This window comes from Sphaeroforma arctica (genome assembly GCF_001186125.1).
Source record: "Sphaeroforma arctica JP610 unplaced genomic scaffold supercont1.456, whole genome shotgun sequence".
In the NCBI taxonomy this organism is placed as follows: Eukaryota; class Ichthyosporea; order Ichthyophonida; genus Sphaeroforma; species Sphaeroforma arctica.
This window is the reverse complement of record NW_014040102.1, coordinates 32,606-53,490: the sequence shown is the minus strand read 5'-3', so window position 1 is coordinate 53,490 and position 20,885 is coordinate 32,606. Positions and strand designations below refer to the sequence as shown.

At 40.6% G+C, this 20,885-nt stretch overlaps 3 protein-coding genes across 3 annotated transcripts in view; 1 reads left to right on the top strand and 2 right to left on the bottom strand.

Annotated features, from left to right (window-relative positions):
• Positions 1 to 179: 179 nt before the first annotated feature.
• SARC_06408 (hypothetical protein) lies at positions 180 to 4,691 on the top strand (the record flags this gene model as incomplete). The annotated part of the gene is made up of 5 exons (XM_014299689.1): positions 180 to 655; positions 1,767 to 1,938; positions 2,620 to 2,987; positions 3,426 to 3,837; positions 4,565 to 4,691. The coding sequence occupies 5 exons, from the start codon at positions 180 to 182 to the stop codon at positions 4,667 to 4,669; spliced, it is 1,533 nt and encodes a 510-aa protein (XP_014155164.1). The 3' UTR covers positions 4,670 to 4,691.
• Positions 4,692 to 5,092: 401 nt separating this feature from the next.
• SARC_06407 (hypothetical protein) lies at positions 5,093 to 7,785 on the bottom strand. The gene is made up of 2 exons (XM_014299688.1): positions 6,524 to 7,785; positions 5,093 to 5,690 (listed from the first exon to the last, which is right to left on the bottom strand). The coding sequence occupies exons 1-2, from the start codon at positions 7,544 to 7,546 to the stop codon at positions 5,577 to 5,579; spliced, it is 1,137 nt and encodes a 378-aa protein (XP_014155163.1). The 5' UTR covers positions 7,547 to 7,785; the 3' UTR covers positions 5,093 to 5,576.
• Positions 7,786 to 19,450: 11,665 nt separating this feature from the next.
• The window catches only part of SARC_06406 (hypothetical protein), a gene marked incomplete at its 5' end in the record, with an annotated part of 5,434 nt that continues 3,999 nt past the window's right edge, over positions 19,451 to 20,885 (bottom strand). The window contains one exon of the mRNA XM_014299687.1: positions 19,451 to 20,402. Coding sequence (XP_014155162.1) covers positions 20,221 to 20,402 — 182 coding nt within the window. The 3' untranslated portion in view covers positions 19,451 to 20,220. The remainder of the gene's footprint in view (positions 20,403 to 20,885) is intronic.

Sequence of the window (20,885 nt, the reverse complement as noted above, 5' to 3'; positions counted from 1 at the left end):
GTATGTATGTATAGATGTATGTATGTGTGTGTACATATATATATATATTCTGGATAAAAATGCTATAAAATCCAATTTTGGATAGTATCCACAGTTATCAGTCGTTGCTATTGAAATATTCCTTTTACTTGTGAGAAACGACGGCCCAGAATTACTTGCCGAAAAAAAATCTCGTTCACATGTGTCAAATTGGGTGCTATATCGAGTTCCGTAGTCTTAAAGGTATCAACGGGCTGTTAGTCACTATTCTGGCGCTGTCTGACTACCCTTTGCATCGCTTCAATATCAATCTGACCTTCTTCTGCATCTTTGTAACGAAATATGAATACAGGTGCAAAAAATGTGCGCAATGTCCTATCTGCACGAGCGAGCTGACGATTAAATCTCTGGACATGTCTAACCCAACACCCACGGCCACACAACCCCACACCCAAGATGTCTCGAAAGAACCGGTACCGAATACCGGGACACAAAAGCGATATTTCCACAACTGTAGTGCCTGTCAGTGGTCATCGCTCGAAGTAGGGCTAGAGGCAGAGAGTGTGGAAGCGCTGAGAAGTTTGTTGATGGAACGGGAAAAAGCTATGGAGGGATTGAGTCATGGGTTCAATGTGCTGAGCGCACACTATAGGCAGTTGGCGGACAGGAGTGAGAAGTTAGTGTATTTATTTAGTTCGGAAGATTATACTAACTGTGTGTTCGTTGATTTACTGTACATGCAAATGTGTGTTTATTGATGTGTTGGAAAAATATACATGGATGCTGTATGTGTGTATTTATGTACTTATGTGCCATTTTACAGGCGTAAATTTACACTGCCTATTTACAGACGGACATTTACACCACACACGTTGCGCTGCTTCATGTCACGACATCATATCTTGCCACTACCAATGAATCTGGCGACGTAGATGTTGTGTTCAGCCCCTTTACCCGTGCCCACGTGAGTGTCCTAGGGGAAACAATATCACTTCTTACTACACCTTATCGCGCAAGAATGGGTAAGACACTGTATCCAATTCCGTTCAACGCGTTGCGAATACCATTTGACTGTAATAGAGAAGACATTTGCATCATATAATACATCATTTACCATTGCGTAAGTGAAAACCCTAAATAATATATCCATTGACCTAAAAAGTGAAAGTGTATTCAGCTTATTACCTGCTATGTTGTTTTTAGTGCATTTATTGAAAACGATGGAGCTTTGTTCATAAAACTCTAATGATTTCATTTTTTTTATATGGTGTAGTACAGAATGCCTTTATTAGTTAATGGTCTGATAGAAGTAATAAGGGGTTGTTGAACGGGGTCCAACTGGGCTCACGGTGTGTGCTACTATAGCAACATCATATATTTTGTTATTAACATTTTTCATTCCATAGTGGAACAAAATATTAATATTTTGTGTAGTGATATTCCTATCCTTGTATACATCCCTTTACACTAAGCGGGGATCTCTTCATTACTGGGGGCGATAAGTTTATTACTACTGTGATAAATATGAGATATCCTCGTTTAGGAATGCATAAATTACCTTTCTTTGCTTGAGGGGTGTATACAAGGATAAGAAAATTACTAACGTTCAATTAGTTTAGAACTGATTGGTGCAGGATTAGTGTAGTGGTGTGACTATATATATAAGTGAGTGCAATAGTGGCTAGTATTACTTCCCGTCATCGTACTACAATATATTACAACGCGGTGTGTGTGATACTGTACATAACTCGCTCTGACTTCTGCCTATATTCACGTGACTGTAATAGGGAAAATATCCGCTTCAAGTCCAAAGCGAGGACCAACTTTAAACGGCAATCTGATCTCACGAGCTTACCCCCGAGTATAAAGCAAGTGCTGGAGAGCTTTACATCGGATATCCCACCAGGGCGGAATGTTCCCGAGGATGTAGTGGCGATTATGTCAGAAGACTCGAAAAAGGTGTGCAATATTCCACTATTAATTTATGGATATATATGTATATATATATGTATTTATTTATGTATATATTTCTATTTTTTCTATTTCTATTTCAATATCTATTTTATACCTATTCTTATTTCTATTTATACATTTATACATTTATGTATGCAAATTTTACGTACATATACATATTTAAGAGTAACATATCAAATACTTGTCACGAAGTTCATGAATGCGCCAATTGACACGGAGACAATGTGAATGGGACGGTCGTTTGGTTCAAAGTGTTTTTCCACTTGAATGACGTAGGTATACTTTTGTGTGTTTTGTGCAAACAAAATTTAGTATTTGCATGCAAGTAGAAGTACGGTTGTGTCGAAAACAGAATGTACCTGAAAATTGAGTGCTGACCTAACATCGGATGATATTTTAGTGTGCACTTGAAATATTGCTGTGTTTAGATGCGATACTCCCGTAGCTATGTTTGACCCAACCTTAATTTATTTTGGAAGTACATCTACTGCGTCATAAATGTACATTACATTGAGTGATGCGTATTACTCGTACTAAATAGCTGCTTACTGGCAACGCCAATATGTCCGATTTTGCCTTATTTTATTTTTGTACCCTTTTAGCATATCTGCTCAGCCATTCATATACATCGCATCGATTGACGATTTCCCCCTTTTACTATTGCAGCTACTAGCTAAGCCTATATGCACGATGAAGCACAGACAGAAAGACTATGAACTCACGCCCAAAGAAGAGGAAGAATTCGCCGCCGCGCTCCAGAACGCCTATTTGCAGCGCGAATCGCTCCCAATGTCGCAAAAATCCGCGCCAGATGTATCAAACTCACACCATGAGGATATAGATATGGAATCGACTACTAGCATAGACACTCCGCTGGACTTTGTTTCCGAACTTCGGGAAGCGTTTGCGGTGGAACAGGCGGGAAGGCAAGTCAGAGATCCTGAGAAAAAAATGGTTACATTTTGCGCGTATGGAAGTGACGTTATCTTGCCGGCGCGGACGCCGCTATGTGCCAAGATGAACAGACGGTGTAGGTAGGTGCAAATTATATATGTATTATTTTATGTGTATAAGGATGTGTATTCGTGCATGCTTGATCAGTTCTATTTATGTACATGCACATAAGCATAATTGTAATGATAGGATTCTAGGCTACAAGGCACGCAGATATATCCAGATATACGGAAACATACGCGCATGAGCCAATACGGGGGATTTAAATGCATATATACACGGGGTTATATGTCAAGTTTGATGTCTAGTACGATCTTGATTTGTATACCTCAGTGACTCCTTGTGTTTTATGAGTCCCGCCGAAATTCGTTGGTCTGTGATATATTTTGGACTATCCAATCTAATTGCGTGAACGACCCTGATGTATTTTAGCTCATCCCTTTCCCGGACTTCCGATAGTCAATTCTCGTCCGCGTGTCTTACGCTGGCTTGTATTCCCTTCCCGATACACGGTGCAGGAAGTGTGATATGATGCTGATCCGCCCCGAACGCCAGCCAGCACAATGTACGTTCCAACTGGCCCTAACTGGTTACGCACAGGTCCCACTTGTGCGCGAATTGCACACACAAGCAACTACACATAAAGCGGGAGACACATCCCACACCGAAACACAACCACGGACACAAGGCACAGGCTTACAGGAGCTTGCCAATCAGACACAACAAGAAATGGGCGGGAGGGCTCGCGTGCTCGAGATATGCAATCCGCTGCTGAAAAACGTGGAGATCAGTATCTCTGGCACGGTTGTGGGCAGCTCAGATAGAACCGTGAGTGGTCTACCGAGCACTCCCTTTACACTGACGCCAAGAGATGATGTGGCACACCTCCTGAGTCAAAAGACGGGCGCTGCGAGTGAGCCTGGACACAAAGTATGGCCATTTATTGGATCAATGTGAATTATTTTAATTTTTTGCTATTTATGTGCAGGGAACATTACATTGACACTGAAGAATTCGACCTTTCCCTCGATAGAATGTCAATCACTCATTTGGATTTATCGATTAGGTCACATCGAGGTCTGGCTCATTGGTGGATTGGTGGAGTGATTGATGTTCAAGTTATAAACAATGCGCTTTATCTGACGTCTTGAAGCCCTGAAAATGTAGAAGATAGCAACTGTTATTTTGCACCTATACTGACCTCTTGACATATGTCGATGCGCCTTGTTTCAAAGCTCGATGGTATAGAATATAGAAAAAATATGTCGCTAAACACACATCTTGTAGACAAATACTTCTACTCTGTTAGTTCAAATCTTCCCATATCGGCTCAGATCTATTCAGGTTAAAAGATTCCCAGGTAGACGTGTTGAGTAATATATGGCAGCCATGGCCCGCTTGGCGCACGACTCAGCTGTACCAAATACTAATATCAGATGATCTCATGAGCTGCAGGTGCGAGAACAAAGCTCATCGTATATCCTATGGACAGACAGTTTTGTTCATCTCCCACTTAGCTACTTGTTCACCAGTGACAAAATACTATTACAATCTAGCAAGTTTATGTGTATCCGTTATAATTTCTACGCTTGAAAAACACAACTCTAGGTTATAAAAATTGCAGATTGGTTCACCTCAACACTCTTTTTATGCACAGACCACCCTGACCGTGAGCACAGCAAGCCCAAGTGACGCCATACTGCTGTCCGTGCTCTGCAGCAGTGACGGTCAGAGTATACACCTGAAAGTACGTATTCAATAAAGTTGGGAACGTATATCATGTCGTCGGTGTTACTTGAGGCCATGTGGTTAAATGCCCTGTACTGTGTCTTGAGGGTGATGTATACCGCAATGAGTAGATATTTCATAAGATGTATGCGCAGATCATGCCTGACGCATATATGTCATCAATCCCCTAGCGATAACGCAAGTATAGGTATCTTGTACCTCCACACGCTGAGGATGTACCTATATATACAAATGGAACGGGCAAACGAAATCTGGGAGTGTGCATAAAACAGCTCAAAAGAAATTGCCTCGTTTCAGATGTATACTTGCACTATGTTATTCAAGAGAGATAGGACATGTTAGCTGAAGGCTGTATAACGTATAAACTGTCACACATGGGAATATCACATAACTTCATTTGATGCATGAACGTATATATTATATATATATATTAAGTGCGCGCAGGAGTACATCCTTTCCCGACCCTTACTGGTTTATTGTATGTATTTCATTGACATACCAATACATATACGTTTAGGGGTATGACTTTGGGGTTTCCTGCTATGGTCGGCATGAATTGAGTCCATACCAGTCACAAGACATTAAGATAAATGCTTGCAAAACATGTTTTACAGCGAGTGTCTGCGTGTCGAAAGCACACCATGTATGATTGCTGCAAGGGACTATGCACACGAGCTCTATGTCGTGTGCTCATGTGGAGGTGTATTTGCACACAGGTACATAAAAATGGCCACTTGCCATCATTATAGCAATGTATGCATATCGCCACAGGTCCCGTACTTGCGGGTGCTTGCGATTAGTGTACACATCTAATATGTATAGCCTAGCCCTGTCTTGCCTTGAACGACCCTGTGAAAAGACTTCAGCATGGCACTTTGTCGAAAAATCGGCTTGTCAATCGACTGAAGCACAGAAAAGCTCTACACACAGACTTCGCCTTTTGATAGTTCGGGGTACCAACCAGGGTTGCAGTACAGGCTGCAGTTTTCAACGGTGTAACCACATAGTTCGGCGTTGGCGAAGCTGGCACAATACTGTTGAATAAATCAAATAAAAAGAAGTTATTAACAGTATTTTTATGTCTATGTGTGCATACGCATATATATATATATATATAATACATTGGAACAAAAGTCCTAAAACATCATTAAACACTATAAATCGGTAGAAACTGATAATAGCGATTAACTGCAACTGAAACAGTATGGATAACCTGTTTAAAAATCTGCACATAATGATCAGCAAACCCAGAAAGTGAAATACGTTCATGCGGCACCGGGTTCGTTATATATATATATATATATATTTACATATATATATATAGATATGTATATGTATATGCATATGCATATGTATATGCATATCTATATCTATATATATATAAACATACTGGAGTAATCTTAAATCCAAGATTTCCAACACTGTACGTACAGGGTCACCGCAGACACACACATTCCTTAATTTTACCCGGACTTTTCAATGCAATATGCAAAAGTTCGCTGACACAAAGCTATACTATCCGCACGAGAACACTCGTAGTCTATAGGGTATATCATCGCTAAGTGATTGTTTCATTAATCACTCCGATAACATAAATGAGAAAGATCATAGTATTACATGTCAGAACGATGTGCGTGCGTATTCAAAAAAAGAAGAGTGATTATTGATCACGATCACAATCACATCGAATATGCACAAATCAAACGCAGACAGACTTCTCACTTCTCAGCCTCGTTTTCCCGAACGGCAAACTATAAAAGGCAAAATGACATGGCGAACAAAACGAGAAATGGAGACTACTGGAGTATAGAAAATTACCACTAAATTGAGACATAGTTCGACGTAAAACACTACTATATCAACTTACGAAAGAGGGTCCTTCGAAACATCTGTGTGTGGAAACTTCCTCGTTGACAACTCCTTCATCGACCACATTGCCAGAGAACGTCTCTTGATTGTCACCACCATCAGAAATTCCCACAGCTTTTTCAATAGGTGAAAGTATATGGGTCTCAGTTTCTCCCTCCGTAGACATCTCCATGGAAGTACTCAACGCCGAGCTCTCTAATGCATTATATACGGTTACAAGGAACAGATCATCAGTCTCTGCCTCGCTCATCGCTGTCATCCCCGTACTCATTTCCATATCGCTGTTTCCACTCTCATCTATACTCTCCGCTGGTGTTTCAGCGCTCATGCCAACCTCCATACTTTCACTCGCATTCATGGTCTCGCTCTCCTGAGCTGGTAGAATAGGTAGATTCTCAGACAGTTCTGGTACATCTAGTTCGGTAGATGTGGAGGCTTCGGTATCCGTAGTGCTTTGCTGTATACCCTCAACAACATCTTCCGCTGCCTTAGTAGACTCGTCAGCGTTCCCCCCGTTCTCCATACCTTCCTCCACATCAATATCTTCCAAATCGCTTATATCTATGGCCTCCAGTATATCTGATTCTTCAGGCATTGAGAACTCATCCGACAATAGTGGTTCGTTTTCTTCTAACTCATTGGCATCAATATTTAAATCCGTTTCCGTGTAATCAGACGATTCTGGCAGATCACCGTCGTGTGCCGCTTCGTTTTCACTCACTGCGGCCATTTCATTTTCCAGTTCAGATACGACCGTGATAGGACCTTCAACACTATCATATACACAAAAAGGTAAATCAGACACGCGAGCACAATACTCATTACACTCGTCGAAAGGATATGTCTCGTATTCACACTCGAGCGCATTCTTAGTAGAATCACAGATATAACTCATGCCAAATTCACAGTAGTTATCGTCTGTTTGCCTTTCACTGCGAACAAGAGCTCCCATCAAATCTTGAATAGAAAGCGCATTCGCAGCAACAGCTGCTGCTATGATCACCGAAGCAGGATAGTGCATATTCGCGTATGTGTAGATGTGAAAACTGTAAAGTGTCTGCGTGCTTGTGTCAGTATGTGTAAGTATGTGTGCAGGACTGTAATACTCGCGTTCTTAACTTCTAAGGTTCTAGACCTATCCCGTCCCTGTCTAGCTATTAAAAAAACATATACATATACATATACATACATATATATTCGTACTCATCAATGACCAAAAGTCCAAACTAAAAATGTGCAGATGGTGATGACAGTCTGAAGTCTGAACTGGAAGTCTGAAACTTTGACACTCAAGACTCATGACAGTGACGAACACACTGCTGAGTGCTGAACTGCTGACTGGAGCTTGCGTAACCACTAACCCAAAGGGTGAGAATAAAACCACTTCTGTACCGCCACTCCTATTGGCAGAATTTTCGGAGCATTCATGGAGAATCTCCCGCCTCATAGTTGATATCCATAATAGCAATTTTAGCATATTAGCTCGGTGTAGGACTGACTGTATGCAGGTATGAACACTTTATTTTAGAAAACAATAAACTCTAGAGTCCAGGAGTCCTCTGAGACTCTGGAGTCTGGAGTTCTGGAGTCTGGAGTGCTGGGCAGTACTCGCCTGGGCCCTGGGGTGAACGACACATGCGCGATGTCGCTGATGTGACATGTGTCGCATCATATTTACTTATAAAAATTTAAAATATATAAAAACACATTTAAAAAAATCGTCGTACGTAGGCCGTAGGATCGTAGCCCTCCGGACTTTGTCTATACGACACCCGTCACTATAAAACTATTAACGACCGAGCCCTAGTATAACTTTTTCTTATGTATATGATGTCTAATTTTATGAAGGCTATGATATGAATAATGAACCGGGTGAATTTTTTTTTTTTGAATCTATGTTCTAAAAACAAATTGCGGTTACATGGCCTTCTAAAATAGACAGCGGTTTAAATCCCTTAGACCTGAAATTAAAAAATTTACAACAGAACGGGACAACCCCAAATTCAACATCGTTGAACTACGGTGCAATTGTGCAAACCAAACGATCGTATTTACATAAGCTTATTTTCTTCTTGTATAATTTAGAAGGCTATGAAACGATTTTTTTAATAATATTCAGAAGTATGGATCCACGAATTCACGCCCACAGGTTTAACAGAACATTGGCTCTCGCTAGTTTGAGGCGTTGTATTCTATTTCAGGTGATTGGTGCAGATTATGTACTGAAAACTGGATACTTGGCTCTCGTATCGGTAAAGATTTTTTTGCCGAGTGTACTCGCTTAATAGCTCGGTACTAGTTCGGTACTTAGGCCAAAGTCGCCTTACATGGGCCCATAAATATCGACCCTAACTTTGCGAATGAATCGGACGCGGTTTTGGACACGGGCTCGATCGTTAATAGTTTTATAGTGACCGGTGTCGTATAAACAGAAGAAATTTTAGCGGTGTACCTATGTTTTTATATTGGTTTTTTAAAAAACAAATAAAACAGCGCTTGTGTCGGTGGGAAACTAAAAGCATGCAATTATAAGGTGCTATTTTTAAAGAAATGAATTTAAACCCCTAATGGCCTAATCTATAAAAAATCTGCCACAAGTCCACAACACAATGAACACTTACAATTCTTTATTGCTTTTGAAAGGCAATACATACATAGCTATCGATTGGCAGAATTAGACATTCTGTTCAATCAATAGAGGAAATCGCGACGAGAACAGCCGTACCTTTTTAAAAAAGAAAGTAGATTGTATGACGACTACATCGGATGCTGTAGCTAGTTTCTGTCACTTGGCTACGCAGTGGCTATTATATATTTCTTTTCTTCATAAAAATGACTACGTGATGGTGACGAATGACTACTGTAGTACAGCCTGTACAGGGTGGCTACGAATGATTATGATAACTATAAATTGACTACGATTGGTTATGAATTGAAATGATATTTTATTATATTTTATGACAAGTGTTTTATTTACAGTTTTGGCAGAAATATAATTCAATCACAATCGATTAATTAGAACTGAACATCCATCACCACCGTTAGGGCTTCTACGGAACCACATGTAGCTACTGAACGAAGAAAAATTACACATCGATACAACGCGGGATCGACTTTAATATATCTTATTTAGCTATCTTTTGCCGTATTGCAATTGGATGTGGTGTCCAGCGTGTTGTTGTGCTTGAACAATTCATCGTCCGATGTTTTGTTCTTGTAAAACTATAAAAAAAAGTAGAATAGGCCATAAATAGAGTTATACCTTCTAAAATACAGAATGGGGCCTTTTAAAAAAAGGTGTATGTAGTAGTAACTTGGAAGGCAGGAAGTGGCAGAATTAGGAGATTTGAAAGTAAGTTCCTATTTGAATCGTGGAAGGGTACACAAGGAGGTGTTGGAATTTGGAAAGCAGACAAAAATTATATTGCAGCACCATCATGATGATTGATGGGAGGAATACGATTTGGAACTATTTAGAAATCGGAACGTGGATCACAATTTGGGATTGAGGTACATAATCGCACATCTGTGTTTCACATTTAACTTATTTAGGAGCAATTTCAGGGGGTACTTTTTAAAATATTTTACTCATTTCGTAATTATCGATGTATGGTGTCCCTCTCCGGTACTCCTGGTATCACATCGTGTTTTCTGTATTGGGCCTTTCTATATTCATGTACTGGTTAAAAAAAGAAAATTATTTAGACATTAAAAATAAAATAAACAATTCATGTACATAATGTACTTTTCTCAAAAAGAAACACCCTCTGGAGTGTGGGTTTCCCGCCTCTATTTTTAAGAGCTCAGGTTTTGAACAACCTGAAACAATGAAAATATTCATAAACCTGAGTTCTGACTCTCCCCTGCCTGACTGCCCTGAGCCCCTGACTCTGAGAGTCTGAAGTCTGAGACTCTAAGAGTGACCTGAGTCGAGTCGTGACGACTCGAGTCTCGCGACCGACTCTCGAGTTGAGAGTTGAGAGTCGAAAGTTCGAGACTATGTAAGAGCTCGAGGTAGCTCGAGACTGGAGAGAAAAAAACTAATTATAGCCTGATCGAGTGATCGGACTCTCTCTAGAGAGAGTCACTATATATGTAGAGTAACTAGTGGATAATGACTACTAATAAAAACTGCAATGCAAAAGCACAGGGATATAAAAATTATTTACTCCACGTCAACACGTCAAGTATCATCCATCGACGTACTTTCTTTTCAAAAACAAAATAGTATTTATAGATATATATTTTTTGCACTCTTTTTATTTATTTATAAAAATCAGCTGAACAATTAAGTTTTTAGACTACAAATTCTTTCTTATCGTCTATCGATAGTTCGATACATCTATCCTTGCGAATTGAACGAATTGTTCTTGGATTCAGGATTCGTTGGGCTTGACAACACTAACTGCTGGTTTTTAGAACGAATATTCTGCAGAGCACGCGGGGACTGTCTATACGACACCCGTCACTATAAAAGTATTAACGCCCGAGCCCGAGCCCGTGTCCAAAACCGCATCCGGTCCATTCGCAAAGGTAGGGTTGATATTTAAGGGGCCCACATAAGGCGACTTTGGCCCAAGTACCGAACTATTAAGCGTATACACCGCAAAAAAATCCTTACCGATTCAACAGTCAAGTATCAGTTTTCGGTACATAATCATAAAAAATTATCGTTTCATAGCGTTCTAAATTATACACAAGAGAAGAAAAGAAGGCTATGTAAACTAACGCAGACATCCTCTGATCTACCGCGGACCGTCTCCAGAGGCTTACCAAGTAAAACATGATGAAAACCTCTTTTCACCTAACCCGTGAATCCCGGTAAACGCTAAAGAACCAGCGCGGGCGAAACCCGGACGACTTCATATAACGACGGTCTTCCCAACACAACCATCCGAGACGACGGTTACCAATAATCCGAGACGATGGTTACCAATACGCAGCCTCAACCTGACTCTTCGACGACAGGCAACGATATAGAAATGGCTGACATCGTTGAAGAAGAAAGCCCGGTAGTATTGTCCGAGGATGAACAACGTTAGGACCAATGAGTATGACGCCCTTCAACCCACAAGGACTCAACATGGACAACACAGCACATACAGATAAGTGTTTGTACGTTATTTCGATTTTTAAGTCAGGTTGATGTTACGTGTGTGGTTGGAACCTGGCATAACATCATATTCTACATCACACTACACGGCATAATATCTTGCACCCTTCACACTGTGGTATTGGCATCTTTTCCAAACACCGCCCATCGAGTTTCCAACTTGTACACTTGTGGACAAAGTACCCTAGGCGAATATTTAGGACCGGACTTGAGGATCGGACCTGAAAGAGAAATTTTAAGACCGGACCAGAACACCGGCCAATAAATGTAATAGAGAATTACTCATACAAAACCATAGAGACAGGTGTTTCCATATAACCAAATGGTAGAGAAATTCTCGTTCCACATAAGATCCAGATTAATAAATATAGCAGGCGCGCCATTCTCACTGGCACTTCTGACAGAGTTCACATATTTTCGACTTAACACTCTTTATTAAGTGTTATTTGGCTTTGACCACATTTTATAAGGGATAATATTATTTGTTTCAAAAATGGTCAGTATGTATGATACAATGTATGAACATATGGTATGGCTCTCATAGTCGCTGTAGTGGTTCAGGAAAGATTGATGGAAAGAAGTGGTCAGTAAATTACCGTTTGAAGCTTGGGCCAAGTGAGTCGACAATGGAAGATATGTGCTGAGTCAATTCGGGCCGGTGTTGACAAAACACTGTTACTATCGAATGTTCCATATTTTCGCTTGCTGACCTACTAAGTAGAGTACCCACCTCTATGCTACGGATCGGGTCTGCGCTGTGTAGTGCCGCAGAATGGGTTAGTGCAGAGTACGAAATACCGAGAAGGACCAGGTTATCCGTCATAATCCGGTCGAGAAGCGAGGATGAGGGTAAGCCAATATACCATAGTTTTTAACAGAGCGACAACGAAACACTAAATAAAATCCCTTCGGCGGAAACATTACTGAGAGGAATATATATAGACAATGTCTCAGCCTCACAATCCCTCAGAGTATTGCTGTTTCTACGAGGCATACCTAACTTTACTAAATGTCTTATTTCGTTTATTTACTTTGATATTTTTACGATACTTAGAATTTACCTACGCGTTTATTTATTCTAAGGCGTTAATACCGTCTTGAGGGACCAAATCTTACTATGATCGATACAAGCAATTCCGGTCGAAGGTTCGTCGAAAATAAGTGGACGATCACCTCACTCTGCACTTTCCACGTTTTAGTGTTTAGGGTTTGCCTTAATATCGCTTTAATAGACCGAATCTTACACATTTTAAAGTTAGTAAAGGTATTGAAAACTTAGACTATTTAAGCGCAAAGGTAGATTAACTACCACACAAAACATTCTTGTCCAACATAGTCCTTAAGAGACAAGCTAGTAGTCATAGGTTAAGATTATGACCAAGAGAGACAATACTCCTTTTAAGAAGCGTAGAGCTAAAAAGAAGAAGATGGAGAGAGTAGCCGTTAGCGCTGCCGCAGAAGCAACCGCCGCCGCTGCTGACGAGTTTAACCGCACAGTAGCCGAAGTACTTGCCTCCGACAATTATAGTCAAAAGGACAATGCTTCAGATATGGATGTAGCCACTCCGAATAAGGAGACTACTCCTACTGACAGAGCCCGAGGACCAACTATTGCCTCAACTGCAAAGATTGCATTTACAAAGCCAAGAGGTGAGACAAGGGGCACGTCTCAAGACGCCCCAACCCATAATTCTAACCAAACGCAGAAAGGAAAGTCCCCAATTATAATGGAGCCCCAAATTATAGGGGACAAGAACAAATCTCAGAAGGGACCTATAATGGAACCAGAAGAGGAGGCAATCCCAATTGGCAAACCCGAATCTACGTCCGAGACTAAGCCAGCGCGCATAAGTAAGATAATTACTGAAAATACTGGTCTTAAAAATCAGTTAGCCATCCTTAAGAAAGACTTGACTGGTCGACGACTACACCATTAAAATGGAAATCGCCCACGATGCGCATATGCTGATGATGTAGCATACTTTGCGAATAGGATTGCGATTAAGCAAAAGCGCATCGGTCAGCTACTTCAGGCCCAACGTGGACAAGACCACAGGGATAACCAGAAGTACAAAGGATAGATCAGTCGACTTAAGACGAACTGGGATGCCAACAGTAAGCAGGTCGGGTTTTTAAACAACCATGACCTCGACACAGACGAATGATATCGCTCCTCAGCAATGGATCTCTGCTTTAATGCAGACGTTTGACCCTACAGGTATACGGTTTTTGATCCGACACCAGCATGAGCTAGACATTTGTCGTGACTGGCCAGCTGTGATTTGGTTGGTTATATCCTTGTTAAGTAAGGACATGCGTAGCCCCGGACTGAGTTCAATTTTAACTGAACCAGTTGAGAACACGCCCATTCAGAGTTATATTCTGAAGCTAGATGCTGACCTGAAACATCCAGATATAACAATGGACAAGACAAAGCGATGGTACGAGTTTCTGGTTATGCACGTGTTCTGTAAGAACATAGGGAATATCGACCGTGAGAACCTGTACACCGGGTTGCGACGTAAACACGCCACTAAGGGTCGAGACAGGGGACATGAAACAAAGTTTCATCTATCCCGACTTACATGGGAACAGTCTTATAATACGGTATCCACCCGTTTCCCCGCACATCGTTTAACATCGAAAGAAAAAGTGGTACTTAAGTAGCCGCTGGAGCACACCGATCACGGATACGTATCCATGCAGACCTCAAACGAGAGACCTCAACATACACGTGCTCGCGACTCCACTCTATCCACGCGACCCAAAAAAAACGGGCACGCGCAGGAGCGATGGACATGGAGCCTCCATTTAAGGAGATTAAGAAATATTCCGACGCACACTGTGGGTATGACATGTACCAATTATCCCCTGACGGTTATTGGAATGGCAGACATGCATCCATCTGTACACACTTTCTTATTAAGTGCGACAAGTGTGAGAAGACCAATGGCGATCACACTAAGTTTTGTGACAAAAAGCCCAACATTAAGTTGGAGTGAAGGTACAATACAACGACTCTTTAGATGAGCGTGTAATAATCCTTGTATATTGCAATGGAAATAAAATCCTTGCGTTGATTGACCCTGGTTCAGAAATTTTATGTATATCCGATCGCAAATAAATATAGACCGAAGTAGTGAGTGATTAGAGCGGAGCATATAGACAATAGTCTCATTCTAAAATCCCCTAATCTTTTGCTCACTACCAAGGGCTGAAGCTAAACTTTTTTTAACATTTTGCATTTTAACGTTTTAAAACGTCTTGGTATCGTAATAGTCAGCCTAGGGAAGACCGACTTTTACATATATATGTGTATATATAAATATTATTTGTGTATCAGAACCTTGACAATCAAAAGCCTACCCACAGACCCCCTGTCAGACCCCCTATAGAGATTAGGGGCCCTTCGGGCCAGCCGGCTTCCTTTTCCATTTCTTCATTTTCAAGAAAATGTGCCCTACAGGCACATTTCAAAAATCAAAATTGTGATTTGCCCTGAATCGCCTTTGACTGCAACTGTGCAACACTATTTATTTTAAAATATCTAGATTCCAGAGGGCCGTGCAAAATCATAGTCATGATGACTCGAGAGAGAGGCATAGGACAACCTTTCCAAGACATAGGTATTTTTATTTAATAAAAAACAAACAAATATTTTAAAAAAAGCAGTTGTACAGAATTCAAATGTTAAATGGCCGAATATTATGAATGGACAAATGGTAGTTTTTACTTACGTATGTACTCGATTTTGCTATTTGTAATTTAGAAAAACAAACAAATATCAAAACAATCAATATAGATGATTTTATCCACAGCTCTTTTCGTTTTCTTTATTTTAAAAAACAATCAATCAACTCGAAAAATCGGTGCCGTATAGAGATGTCTAATCTGAGTAATCGACTAATCGGAACTGTCGGATACACATTACCGGCACCCTGTCAGTCACTTATGTACTACACTACTACTTCAACCTTACTACTTCAACCTGGCCGGTTCGCCCCTTACTTCTTTTTGTTTTCTGTCCTGTAAAAAAATTGGAATTTTCAAAAACAAAATATCGAAAAGGAAGCTTTTTTTCCGGCCATTTTGGTGAGGTGACCATGACAATTGACAGCCCATGTGTTGGCCAATATTCTATTACCCCATGTGATTGTGGTGGCCAACATTTTATTGTTGACACTTGACAGTTGGCGGCCAAAATATTGAAATACTGTAAAGAAACGCTTCAACGAGTATCCACAGAGCTATACGCCATATACTTCTAAAAGAAACATATACGCAGAGATTGTCGACGAGAAAGCACTCTCTAAGGATACGATTGCAAAGTCTGAACATATTTATGTCGTGGGTTTGACACAGAGGGAACACTGACGTCACATAGGGTATTAGGGTTTCCTTCCTTTGGGTTCGTACTGAAGAAAGACTTCATGATTATACCATCGGTTCCTAATCAGATATTCTTTGCTTTCAACCCCTTTCTTCTGTCTGTCCTTGGTAACGCACCTGTATAGACAGCCTCCCATCATTTGTTCAAATACTTCCGTCCATCATCTAGTCATCTAGTATAACATCCACGATAGTTTCTTCCCTATCACAAGCACTATGCTTATCACTTTAACTCTATATCATCAGGTTCAATTCTTTATCTTGTATAGCTGCAGTAAACTTGTTCGTTTGTCTGTCTCCTAAGTTATGTCTCTTCGTCCGGCCACCACTCGAGTGCCTTGCCCTGTTCGACATGCTTATCACAACAGAAACTACCAAATACAAGTGCACACACATTCTACATATAGTATAGTAATAGTACGGCTACTTCTCATATTAGTGTTTTCTAGCTTTTTTTTTATTACATAAAACAAATACAGTTTAAACTTTTTTGTAAATGACGTATGTAAATATTGAGTATATTTATGTAAATACATAACAAGTACATAAATAATACAATATGTACTCCCCCAAAAAAGACTGTTTGATTCCAAAGTTCTATATTACATCCAAATCTAAACCCTAAAACCCTATTAAAAAAGCAATACATATTTACACAATGACAAAAGGAAAGACCCGGGGGGCGGGGCCCTGGGGCCTGGGCTAAAGGTATATTTAAAAAAAAGGGTTGTTGTGTTATTGTGTACAAATGTTTTATCCCACTCCTATGAATCCTCTGGCGTGCAGGGGTCCGCCCAGTCCATCCCCCCTTTGTGTACAATTTTTTTTATCCCCACTCCTGTGGATTCTCTCATTCTGTTTTGGGTCCATAGGGCCAGGGGTCAGGGTCCAGACTCCAGACTCCAGAGAGTCAGTGACCCGCCTCTCAGAGTCTCGGGAGAGAACCCCCAGTCCCCCACAAGGCACAGGGAGGAATGGACTGCGGTTGCTAGTGGGTCAGCCAACGGTTGCTGGGTTGCGCAATATTTGTTTATATCCGAGTTAAAAAAATATTAATTTATAGGACTCTAGAAAGGTTTGTATATACACATGAAAATATACTTTTAAAAACCCTATAAAATTTTATTATATTATAAATTTATAATGTATACACAATGTTTCGTTTTAATATTTTTTTGTTTTAAAATTAAATTAAAATATATAAATATCATAGCCCAAAACAAAAATTATCCTCTTGTTTACTTTTTCTGTTTTGTTTGAAAACTATGAGACGTATTCTAGTGAAACTTTTACATTTTTTAAACGAAAATAAAGAAGAAGAAAATCCTGAAGTCATTGTGTTTTCATTTTGTTGTGCAGTTTAAAAAGAAAGCTGCTCCGCTAAAAGCTCGAATGAATGCGGATTGCGGAACTGTGCAGTATGTGCTTTACTACTTTTCTGGTTTTTTTAAATGTTTTTTTTAGTAAAATACTGCATTTCTGCATTCATCCACACTACATACTGCCTACTCTGGTAGATTGGACATCGCCAATGGTTTACCACAAAATGTAAATTCCGGGAGGTTGTCGCCCGTTCCTCTGTGTGTGCCGAATCTGCTGAATGCCGCAGGGCGCAAACTGTCAAGGAAGTGCTGATTTCAGTATTATGTATATATTATGCAAACATCGGTAGCGGTTACCCAGATTGCTATTCAAGGCTAAAGCATACAACAAAATCAAACACTGAAACTTTAATGAACAGTATGGGGGTTCTGAAATATATTACACGTAGGTCTAAGAGACAAGATCGTCGCGCCTGTGTGTCGTTGTTATCAAGCGACAACGGCAGTATCTGGTCTTTGAATACAAGCTCGTGCCTGGTTCGTGAAAATTTGGGTGTTCAATTTACACCAATTATCGAGCCTAATAAGTGGGTGAATATCCATGAAAGAATTATGTCGCAAGAATTGAAAGTTTCAACACGGAAAACGAGCACATGTTCCTTGACACCGTCGCTGATTAGTATATCAGAGCTCAGTGAGTTGTAGTGCTGGGAGGAGCTGACTGGAGTACTGTACATCTGCCACCAGTTTCCATTTCTGGAGCCGTCAAGCTCGACAGCAATTGCATTGTGGAATGCTCAACCACGGTAGCAGGACAAATATCGTACGCAAAGCATGTTGTCGTGGTTCACCATGGGTAACACAGACATCCAAGCAGACATCAACACTTTGCACCTTGAATATTTCCCTCAATTTTGGACAATGATCGACGTTGAATTCGATGCAAGGCGCGTCACCACTTTAGAAGCAACTCGAAGAATATGCTGGTCATATCTAAGTCTTGTGTTTGCCTGGGGGGATTAATTTGAGCATCGACCTGAGAGAGTGTTTTTGAATATCGAAACATACTTCTTGACATCGAGCTATTGAAAGACGTCTTCACTCACAATATCTTAAGCACAGCCCGAACGACTGCGTATCCAGCAAGGTGTTCAGATCCAACGATCACGGAAACGTGTGCTGAGTACTCGAAATAAAAATTACGTTTGGAGCACCTTGTAAGACTATGATCGATATGTCTCGAGGCAGCGTCGGGTTGTTTCGGGTGCGTGCTAAAAAGTTTCAAATGCGCGTTTGAATAAGTTTAAAGTCATTACCTCCAATTTTAGCCAGAATGATAACAAAAAGAAATAGTCGCCAAAGAAAGAATGTGGGAAATATACGTTGGATTTGCAAAGTCGAGTCCTGACAGGGAGACGCTCACCCAGGTTGACCCTTTCCCGAGATGCAATCGCTACCCGTTAGATTAGCTTGAACAGGGTTACGATATGTACCTTGGACCGACGGCTGGGGATCAAACAATTTACTCTGCTGCCTACGCTGTAAATGTTTAATAAATTTTTCAAGTTGCCACTGCAATGCTCTATTGAGGCTGTGCATACAATATCAAATCGGGTACTTATGTGTTAAATGAAATGTCATTTTCATGTACAATTTAAACTAACCAAGGGAGACCCACGTCGATAGTTAAGGAAACGAATACAGAAATTGAACAACACGTTTACACTATTAGAGTATGACACGTCCTAGAGGGTAAGCCAAGATCGATTCCCTGAAAGGCGATTCCAACATAGACTCCCCAACCCTCGTTGGATCAAACTCACGGAACGTGTCGCTACTGGAGCATACGATTCCAGCCAAAGACAAAGAGGCCATTTTATTCAAGTACTACCACACATACATGTAAACACAACCAGCACGCTAAAAATGTACGTTAACACTCGAAACCATCAAAAGCACACATTTATACAAGAGGGTAAAGGGCAGTTGCTAGCAGGTCATCAGCCACAATCAGCAAATCTCATACATATGCGGTTTCACTAGTAGCCGAACACCTAAATACGAGATTTGATGGATCTTGCTGCCTAAAAAAGTATATAAAGTGGACATTTAATTCTTTCTGGCCGTATATTACTTCGAAACCGCTAATCATATACGCCCATAGACATATTTCATCATCCTGCTCCGTGTCTACCCCGTGCAGATGCTTGAACATTTCGTCGGCGACCTCCGTGTTGCTATCTCGCACAGCCAGTGTAAACCTATACATTCTCCAGACACTGAACTGATTGGCGATTCCATCAAGGCGAATGTCTGCGGCCCCTTCAAGCAAACACCGAAATGCATCCGAATTTTAAGCAGGCATCGATCTGCGCATCAAACTTCCACGACGCACACTCGCATTGGGGCTTGAGTTTTTGGCATCTCCGAAAATCGAATACCGGCTCCATGAAGTCTACTCGTAGCCTCATACTGCGTCGCTGATTGCTGTAAGGGTATAATTCGTACCTATGTCTCACAAACGGCAAGTACGGCATACATAACAGAGCGAGCATTCTGCACGAATACAATTGGTCTCGAGAAATTGGAAGCTGTATTGTATTGGAGAACCCTGCGTATCGTCGTTGTAGGTGGAAGATAGAGTCGTCCACTAAATCTTTCGCACAGGCTTCTGGATACGAGGTGAAGTCATTGCAAGTGATATGACTTGTGTCATTATACCATGTGAAGAGGATGCCTGCACACGGGCTTCAAGCTAAGTATGTGTATGTATATCTAACTAAGTATTTACCGTCTTGCAACACGCACGCATGCACCTAAATTGCAGTGGTACGTGTGTATCCACGCAAGCATTTTGCTGCGTCTCTACCCCTATGTCGCGTTGGCCTTGATAGAGATGGTCTGAATGAAGCCATCGAGTGATTGTAACAGATGTCTGCGGACTTCTATCTGCTGTGCCAATTCCACACGTTCACTAGAGATCAGTTCCTTCTTTGACGCTTCGCTTTCGGAAAGAACATCGAGATGCTGCTTAACTTCGGCTTCTAATTTGGCTGTGCACGTACATATCCAAGGGCAAACATTGATAAACATAGTGCGTACTTGGTGTCGAAATAGAGCAGGCGTGATAGAGTGTGCAATGTGAGATTATAGTGCAACTTCGCACATTCGACGTCGGCTTACTGTTTAGTTGTCAGCCACATGTCTATGAATCTCGTGATAATGGATGAGATAGAAATCGATAAACGATACTCTTATCTATTATATAAAGCTTTATAACAGATTGATTCATGCCATAGGGAACGAGTTATAACACTAGATATACGCGCGCACATAGAAATTAGATTGTATTTGGATACACAAACAAACGCAATTCCAACCAAAAGCTTCAGCGTTACTGACACACTCAGATTAATAGCTTCTCAGATACATGCCACGTATTTTTTCCAATGGGAAACTAATATATATATATATATATATATATATATGTTGTGTGTGTATATATATATATATATATATATATATATATATATATA

Coding starts and splice junctions, on each gene's coding strand:
- SARC_06407 (XM_014299688.1), bottom strand. CDS start 7,546: ATGCACTATCCTGCTTCGGTGATCATAGCAGCAGCTGTTGCTGCGAAT. Junction 5,691..6,523: donor GTTTCGAAGGACCCTCTTTC/GTAAGTTGATAT, acceptor TTTATTCAACAG/TATTGTGCCAGCTTCGCCAA.